General features: G+C 37.5%; 1 protein-coding gene across 1 annotated transcript in view; it reads right to left on the bottom strand.

The window, feature by feature from the left end:
- Positions 1 to 8,377: 8,377 nt before the first annotated feature.
- The window catches only part of TPBG (trophoblast glycoprotein), a 9,604-nt gene continuing 8,023 nt past the window's right edge, over positions 8,378 to 9,958 (bottom strand). Inside the window, exon 3 of the mRNA XM_011964767.1 lies at positions 8,378 to 9,854. Within this exon, the coding sequence (XP_011820157.1) occupies positions 9,086 to 9,757 (672 nt within the window). The 5' untranslated portion in view covers positions 9,758 to 9,854 and the 3' untranslated portion in view covers positions 8,378 to 9,085. The remainder of the gene's footprint in view (positions 9,855 to 9,958) is intronic.

The raw sequence follows: 9,958 nt of genomic DNA, 5'->3' as shown, positions 1-9,958 counted from the left end.
CCTTTAACTAAACTCTCTAGAATCTGTTCAAATTGCTCACAATAAGCACTATCCTTAATATACCCCAGAGATTCCCTCACTGTAGAGGTTTTAGAAACCTCCTCTCATGCCTCCTGGGTCTATGGATCACCTGTAAGCTGCCCACAGGGTTTTGATACAGGAAGCTGCCCTCCTTAGTCCCATGCCACACACCATTTGATCATCAACTTCTGGTTGCACACTGGGCCTTTCTGGAGACAAATACCCTCATGGCCCCTAAGCCTGTGATCCTACGTACCCAGCTGCCTCTTATGCCTTGGATCATTGACACAGCACTCTGCAGACTCAGCACAGTTAGTTACAGAGGCCTCTAGACAAAAATGGAAATAGTACTTATAGACCAGAAGCAAACCTAGGCCTCCTGGCATATCCAACCTATAGGAGGAAGTGGTTTCTCCTGTCCTCAGCCCCTTGCCAGAGGCAATGGTGCTGTAGGCTACCCTTACCCAGGCCCATTGGCCAACTAGAGAGTCTCTTTGGATCAACTGAGTAATCAGAAAAGGTATTTCATATGCAAGGTCACCATAAAATGTGATGATGCCCTCTAGTGAGCTGCTGCTATTCATTCCCTAACCTGGACATCCCTGATCAAGGATGGGACTCAAGAGCCAGCACAAATGACCAAACTTTACACGGTCATCTTAGCACTATAGGATGCTTAACCAACAATTGGTCCAGTATGTATATTTATATATATTATTGAGGCATTACTAATTATCTAGTCAGTTAGTCTGATTTGTACCAATTACAGCAATTCCTTATCCAAGGTCACCCTACTTTGGGCTAAAAAAAAAAAAAAAAAAAAAATCTCTAGGAATTTCTTGCCTCACAGATAGCCAAAATATAAACAAATGTCACACATCAGCCCACACTAAAGCTAAACTAAAAGGCCTCACCAAAACACTTCTTATCCCCTTCAGAGTTTCAGAAATTATTCATGATGACCAAGGCCTGCATTTCACTTCTTAAAATACACACCATGGACTTTTGAAGAAGACATTCAATGGAACTCTCACCTTTCTTACTGACCTCATGCTGCAAGTCTCATAGAGTACAATAATGGTTTATTTAAACAAGTTCAAAATCAATTAAATCAGCCCTGGCACATTTCAGTCATCAGTCAAACATCAGTGGTGAATTGTAAGAGTCTGACTCCATTTGTGATGTCTGAGTACTCATAGCTTTTAAGGTCCATTCCTCCTCCTCCCACTTTTTGTCCCGTATCTGAGCAAGCCTATAATAGGGCCCATGAACTTCATCCCTTGGCATCTGCTGGGATGCGAAGACTAGACAAACCTGAAGCCTCACCGTGGCCCCAACCCAGATCACAATGAAAAACAAAACCAAGTCCTGCTCTCCCCAGAAAGTCACATTATACAAGTAATAAACCTGTGCATACTCTCTTGGTGTACGTGTGGTCTCATCAGTCTTGATATCCAAACCAACTTAGGAAGGGGGTTGATCTCATCTTTGTTGGGTACAGCCATAGCTATGCATATAACTCCTTTGCTCGTAGACTTCCAAGAGCTCCCCCACTGTCCACTAAATTGTACAGAAACTATTTATCATAGCCGCAGATTTATCTTTCTAGTCTTATGCTCCACTATTCTCCTTCGTAAATATTACACTCCAAATGTTACTGTTCCCAGAGAACGCTTGGTCTTCAAATGCCTCCATTCTCTTTGCTTATGCTATTCTCTCTGACCTGAGTTTTCTCTTCTACCCATCATCTCTCTTTACCTCTTCTTCAAAATCATCTTAAAAGCTAACTCTTCCATGAACCGTTTTTGGATTATCCTGACCAGACAAGATCTCTCCTTACTTTGAACCTCCTATCACCTTGTTTGAATCTCTGGTGGTGTTTATCATGTTCTATGCTGGAAAAAGCATAGACATTATCATCATTCACATCTCCTCTAGAGCAGGAGTTAAGAGCTTGAATCCTGAAGACTCCCCCAACACCCTCCCCAGAAAAAAAACAATAGTTCAAATCCCGTATCTGATTCTTACTACCAAGTTGTTCTTGGGCAAGTCATCTATCCTCTCTAAGCCTCAACTTCCTCTTCAAATGAGAATAAATCTTATATGTGAAAAGCTGCACTCCATGAAATGTTAGTTATTATCATTACTTGTCCTCACAACTAAATTAGAAGCAAGTTTATCTCAGAAACTCATTTTAAAAAATCCAATGCAAGATCTGAAAAAATGATTCATGGGAACTTACTAAAATTTTAAAGCAAATTAACAGGAAGATTAGCACAATGAATTCACTTCTATGAAATCTCACTTAATTCTAAGTATACCCATACAAGGCATCTAAAAAAAATAAATAAAAGAGTAGAATTCAGGCAAAAATACAGGTTTGTCTTAATAACTGCTTCCTAACTCATAACTAGCTAAATTTATTTCCTAGATGTTCATCCATACCCCACATTGTCTTTCGCCACCCTAACACTCTCTCTCTCTCTCTCTCTCTCTCTCACACACACATACACACACACACACACACTGACTCACTCATAACTGGGCTATGGGCTTAGCTATCTTCTAAATTGTTATTTTAACAAAGAATAGAAATTCACGGATTTAAAACAGTGGTAGGTTAGTTGACAGCTTGGTCCATATTTACTTCTGTTCAAAATCCTGTCCACAGACATTTTATTACTATGTAAAGTTTGATGTGAAACTCTTAAAACATACAGTGAGCTATGATCTATATTTCATCATCCTAATTTAAATAGGCATCAAAAATATTTTTTTGAAGTTAGAAAAAAAGAGATTATACCGTCTGATGCAGTAATTCTCCCTCAAGGATCTACCTTAAGGGAAAAATGCAAAAGGTAGAAACACAGGGGGGTTCAACAATGCTTATTAGAACAAAGTTAAAACTGCAAGCAATACCCTGTATGTATAAAACGTATGATTGTCGACAGTACACCAGAACCAGATGTTAAAATAGTTTTTCATGGTAGTGAAGAATGCTCAAAAAAGTGTAATGAAAAGGCAGGATACATGTGAAATAAAGAGAAGGCCTTTTATCCCGACATTAGCGCTTCTGTTTTCCTTAGTCATAGTGTTACTCATGGTACTTATCCCTTCCTGTACTTCAAAATATTCTACAAAACATGAGTTAATTTAAAAAATTTTTAAAGTGTTTTATAGCCAGTGTTGAAATGGTCTATAAGAATCACCACAGAATGTGTTCAATTGAAAAATAAAGTCCTCCTTGAATACAATGTAATACTGTATTGTAAAATTGAGAGAAACTGTCACAGAGTTACATGTATTTGTAAACTGACCCACCTAATGTTCCAGTCAGTCCAATTCCCCTGGGTAAGGTCACCTTGAAATGTGGGTCATGGCTCTCTTTGGAGGAAGAAAGTAAAAAGTAATAGAAACAGAACTGACTGCAGGGCATGGTGGCTCACGCCTGTAATCCCAGCACTTTGGGAGGGGAGGGGGGGGGGGGGGCGAATCACTTGAGGTCAGGAGTTCAAGACCAGCCTGGCCAACATGGTGAAATCCCATCTCTACTAAAAATACAAAAATTAGCTGGTGTGGTGGTGTGCGCCTGTAATCCCAAGTACTCAGGAGGCTGAGGCAGGATAATTAGTTGAACCCAGGAGGCAGAGGTTGTAGTGAGCTGAGATCATGCCACTATACTCCAGCCTGGGCAACAGAGCAAGACTCTGTCAAAAAAGAAAAAAAAAAAGAGGACTGTAAGGGGAAGGGGTAAAATAAATCTATAAACTTCCGTTTTGTTTTTGTTATTTTTAAAGCCTATCTCGATAACATCCTCGGTCCTTTAAAATGTATTTTTAATATTTACTTTTCACAAAAAGTATTACAGAGGGTCATATCTTAAGCTTCTGCTTCCTTAGACCAAATGGTTCCTTACATTAACCAAGTTAAATTGTGGACCATAAGTAAGTCCTATCATCATAAAATGTCAGCTAAATATAAACTGTATTTCTGTTTCTATAAACATTTATGTGTAAGTGTATGATATAGTAATCATGATGCTTAATCTTAACCCACACTTTTTTAAAATAATAAAGCAAACCTAATTAATTTCCCATGCAATACCTTGAAAGGTACTCATGCTAGATTCCCCAAATTCACATAAATTATAAGTCTTTTGCAATCTGCAGCATAAATACCACGATGTGAGAAAATTGAGATGTAGTGTGTGTCCTGCATATGTAAAGACAGTAAACTGGCACTTCAGCAGTCGAGCTGGCAGTGTTTGGCTGGTCAGTCCCCTGGTCTTCCAGGGTGATAATGGATTTGCATTGATTTAACTTCCCTGTTTGGTCCAGGCCCTTGGAGGATAGCAGCATGCACCTGGAGTGGGCGTGAGCTAGGAGAACAGTGCAGAGAATGCAAAGCTGACTGTCTCACCTGGTGACTGACTGACTTCATGGTCATGAACTTGGTCTCATTTGTTTAGTTTTCTCACCAGCTGAGCTAACTCACATTTAAGGTTGAATTACACAAACCAGCACAGCATTCCAGAGTTTTTATTTTTCTTTTCCAAAGAAATATCACCATTAAATTTCCAAAATATTTCCTATTATATCATAGACTCGTAAGATTGTTATGAAAAAATCATTTTGACAACATTAAATGTTTTCGGAGGGTTTAAACATGGTAATTTTTAACAAACTGAAAGTAAAATCTAGAGCAAACTGAAGCATTCCCTCAAAGCAAAAACAATAAAACAAATAAATTCACCAAAGCAATTGCCTTTCTTTATTATAGACATGGGGATTTCAAAGGCCTCAAGGCAGGCAATTAGTAATGCCATCATCTGGTAAAAACAGCACCAGAAGGGGCATCTAGAACCCTAGGATTTTGTCCTGGTTGTCACTGTATAACGTAGTAAGTCACAATTATCAGTTACTTCATTTGTAGAATAGAAAGCTGAGCTTGACACTTCTAAGAGCCCTTCCAATTTTGAACTACTAAGAATTTGTATTCTTGTCAAAAATGATACAAATCATGTTAAACATTTTTTAATTCTAGATTTTTTTAACCCATGACAAAGAGCTGCTAAAATGTTCTAAGATAAAACAAAATAAAATGAGCCTGCCTTTTTGAAACAAAAGTCTCTAAGAGTAACAATGGGAAAATAACTGTACAAAACATCCTCAAGAAGATGTTTTTCCTCATCTAAAAGGTGACAGGATCACCTGGACAATGTGGAAAGTATTTTCTTAAACTAATTATTTCTAGTGCAGCACTGCAAGTATTGGTGAAAGATCTTAAAAATACAGTATCAAGGTAATTTTCATATATTATCTAGAAACATAACTTTCTCCCTTTCCTCTCCTTTACTGTTAAAAATCCTTGCACAAGTGTAAAAGTGAAACCAGAATTTCATCTAATAAATGTCTGTCTTCACTTTACGGTGCTGCTCTGAAAGCTGATGACTGGATTTCGGAGCAGGAGGAAGCACGTGCAAAATCGTTTTTAACCTTGCAAATCTCATGATGTCTCCTTTAGTGTAGTCTTGGGAGAAAAACTAAAATGATATGAAAGAGTCACAATCTAGAGTTGCAAAGCCAAGGTCCTCAACAAGGTAAGCCCTGTTTTAGGTCAAAGGAAAAGAGTCAAACAATTTCTAAGGAAACAATCTCAATTCATCTGAACCTTCTTTTTTACAGCCACTTTAATTAAAAAGACAGAAGACAAAGATATGTTATTTCTAATTAAATACTGAGATGAGCATAATCCACACTTACTGCCAATAAAGATATTTCTAAAGGATTTATTATTTGTGATTTGCTCATTTATTTCAAACAGCCTTCCCCCCCAGCTCCTACTCTTTTTCCTTAAAAACTCCTATTCATTTAAAAAATCCTATTCAATGTGCTTCAAAGTCTCCTTATTTTGTTACAAAAATCTATCAGCTCCTGTACAAATTTGCCTTATAGGTTACCATTGAATCACACCCACAGCAGCCAAACTATTACAAAAACGAATGCTGCAAACAGAATGGATACTATCAAAGGGGGCAGTTATAATTCAGGGCCAAAAAACTGTATTATCCTAAAATGTTTCCTACTTAAAATAAAAATTTATGGGAGAGTTGAATAGCTTTTTAAATTAAGGGATTTATCAAGTCCTTGAATTTCTAAGTATTTTTTCTAACTTTCTTCATATGAAACTTGTAAAGGATAAATGAAGGGCGTTTTATGTTGAAAATTTTACATTCAGTAATGAAGAGTATTACCAACTAAAATATTAAAAATGGATATTTGCAGGTTTCTAGAGTCAATACTGCATTAATAATAAGAACAGTATTTAAAACAAACAGACTTGTCTTATTTTTAAATAAAGTGATACTTTTATTTTTCCCATATTCCCTTATACTTATTGAATTTATACAGCCTCTATCTTCCAAGGAACTTAGAATGTTCTGTAGACTTACAGACTTAAAAGTATTAGGCCTGCAAAATATTAATGTTGTCAAATAATAACAATTTTTATCTTAAGAATAAGGTGTTCTTTCTTTTTATTGACTTTTTTATTTCCATATTTTGGAGAACAGGAAGGAGTGATGTGATGGAAAACAAAGCAGTGGTAATTGGAAAGTCCATACAAAAGAATAAGTAGGGGCATGAAAAAGAAGCAATAAATTATAACTTCAAAGAAGTCATCTATCTAATAGGGATAACTTGGCTTCACTTTATCAGATTCATCATTGCTTCAAGGAGTTGATGAGAAAAGCTACACTAACAAATCTACTCCTTTCCTGGTTCTTAAATAAAGCTCCACTTTAAACTGTTAGATTATCATGTGATGAAGAAACAATTCTTCTCAACAGAGGCTCTATCAATATTATAATTTGTTTCTACAATATCAGAAGACTTACCAACTGAAGTCCATCAACAGTTTGCTAAGATAGTGGTCACTATTTTTGACAGATTAGTATCGCATTGTTCTTGTTAAATAATGGCAACCAGACAGTAGGAATTTCTGACGAACACTTAAACTGTTTGACGGAATTTTAAGTGCCAAATATTTAGCTTTTTCTGAGGTAATTATAGGATCTGAAATATAACCCTTAAATAATAAATACTGTATTTCATAAAACAAGCCTGATGGAATTTAAGGAATTACAGCTTCATATTCTGACTATATAATCTAACCTATAAAAAGGAAGAGATTTACTTATTTTTAGCCCTACTTTGAAAATTTCTGAATTTAATTCAAAGAAGGAATCAGCAGATTTCTAGAACCTAAAATACTATCTGATCCTATTTTATTTATAAAAATAAGAAAATGTAGATTTTATTTCAAACATAAAGCATTGAAGGACATAACCAGTTCAAAGGAAAAGCAGGCCCTAAGACTTACTGATGGAAGTTTACCTAATGCTTTCAGTTAAGCAGTAATGGCTACATTTAAATCACTCGATAAAAGAGCTTGAAGATTGATTAATGGAATTTACTTTTCAGCTTAAATGGCAGATAATAAACTGACAAAAAACAAAAGCCTTGTATATTATGGATGGTATCAATTAATGATTGCCTGTATTTACACCTGTGATTTATTCTTCACGAAGGTGTATATACTTACATCATGAAGAGCTTAGCTAAAATCAAAATATCCTCAAATTCTTAAAACACTGAACTTAAGAACCTATAAATACTTCAGACATTTGTTGACAGATGTAGGCATTTATCTGCGGTTATTTCCTCAAGTTCATATTCAACCATGTCAACTTTTTAAACATATTAGCTGGGTCTCTGATAAACTAAAGACCATTTATGTTCCACTTTAAATGTTTTTTAAAAAATATCCTCAAGAAAATCTAAGTTTCAATTTACATTATGACATTGAGAAATATTTTTTAAATTTATATTTTATATCTTTTATTTCAGAATAGTCTATCTTTAAGACATTTATCTTCATATTTATTTGCATATTTGTTTCAAATTCTGCTCTAAAAATCCACAGAACAATTTCAGAGTTTTATTAAGTAAACACTATTTTTCTAGACCAACAATAACTTCATTAGCCTTGAAAAAGCCCCAAACTGGGAACTGCTTATTGTACAGAACGCTTAGCTTTAATCAATTCATTATGCTCTTACAAAACTGTTTCATAAATAGCATTAACTTTGGGACCATATAGTCACATGAATACTCAAACTCTCCATTTAAATACTAAAAGGATCCACCATCTCAAGGCGATCTCCCAAATCTATTTATATTAGACATTGCTACAGTTTGATTCTCAGCTATGTTAAGTAATAACTATCATCGGAACCAAGGCCATTGAATACCCTGCCCTTAATCCTTTTTTCAAAGCAAACTTGCACACACCGTAATTCTTTTAAGAATCTTTTATTTTATTTTTTTAACAATTCAGTCTGTTGGATCTCGATGCAGTTTATTTAAAAAAAAAAAAACAGTACATTTTCATAGAAACTGCAATCAAAAAAGTAATTTACTTTGTCAAAGAAGTTATGAAGTTGCAAGTTATTTTTTGTAATATGCAGAACAGTAAAATGTAAGCATGCTCTTGGATGCAGGTGCTCCTGTGTACTATGGAGTTATTTTGAAGAGCTTGCTAACGTCTGCAGGCAGTTTATGGGATGCAATTATTTTCTCCACAACTTAGGTACATGAGAATAAAACTGATATTTATGAATAAAGTATTTTTCTCGAAAAAGTTGAGGCAGCTTTTGTTGAATGTTATCTGTGTGGGTACACTTGCTACACCTTGAACTGTACTGAGAGAGAGACAGACAGCAAGAAGTCCATGTTCATGCTGAAACCTGAAAAATCCCTCCACATGTGTTGAGGAGTTCCAAGAAAAAGAAGAGGGTAAAACACTATACACAGTTGTTCATCGTCTTACATTAACAGAACACACCGAGAAACTTTACATAACAAGGAAGCAAAACCCCTTCACTGCTTTTAGTCAAAGTCAGTGGTGTCTATAGCGGAGGATAAAGGTGGAGCAAGCCTAGTAGGGATAAAGCTTAAGTCTACACCTCATGCAGAGTTGTCCTTGGTCTGTCCTCTAATGTTTCTCAGACATCCGAGTTAGAACTGAGGTTTGTTAACCTGGGGTCCGCATTGATTTCATATCTGTAATGATACCCTTCCATGTGATCCCTGCAGGCATCTCTGATGTTATGCATCCACTTTTTTATCCCCTTGCGGTTCAAATACAAAACCAAGAGGAAAATAGCGCCTATCAGGGCTAAAACAATACCCAGGAAGACATAGGAGGTTTGCAGGGATGGGGGAAGAATCGGGTCACAGTCCAGGTCGGCACTGTTGAGTTCCAAGAGGACCCGATTCCTCATTTTTTCCGGAAAAGCACAGGTGAGCCGGTCTTTGCCCTGCACCACCTCTGTTTGCTTGAGCCAGGTCACCATGTCTGCCATGTGGCAGTCGCAAACCCAGGGATTGTTGTCCAGGAAGACCCTAACGTGGGGCAGACCTTGCAACTCAGCCAAGGTGCCATTGTGAAGGACCTTGAGGGCATTGTCCTCCAGGTGGAGGCTTTCTAAATGTGTCAGGTTGCGGAAGGACACGTAGGTCAGGCTCACCAGCGAATTGTTACTTAAGTCCAGGTGCCTGAGGCTGGGCAGTTGGGCCAGCACATCCCGCGGCAGGTAAAGGAAGTGGTTGCTGGCCAGCTCCAGGCAGTGGAGCCCCTGCAGTGCACGGCCCGCCACCAGGGCCGCCGCCACCATGCCCTCGAAGCTCCGGTTCTGCCGCTTATCATCAAGGGGCACGATGTGGTTCAGGATCAGTTCCACAAGGGGACTGGGGGCCGAAATGCTGGCATTGCTGCCCGAGAAAGCGAAGGGGCTGAGGTAGGCCAGTGGGTTGTGGCTGAGGTCGAGCTGGCGCAGGCTGGGCAGATGCTCGAAGGCGCCCGCGCGCACCTCGTC

The sequence above is a fragment of the Mandrillus leucophaeus genome, unplaced genomic scaffold (genome assembly GCF_000951045.1).
Source record: "Mandrillus leucophaeus isolate KB7577 unplaced genomic scaffold, Mleu.le_1.0 Scaffold704, whole genome shotgun sequence".
NCBI classification, from domain to species: domain Eukaryota; kingdom Metazoa; phylum Chordata; class Mammalia; order Primates; family Cercopithecidae; genus Mandrillus; species Mandrillus leucophaeus.
This window is presented reverse-complemented; position numbering and strand designations above follow the sequence as displayed.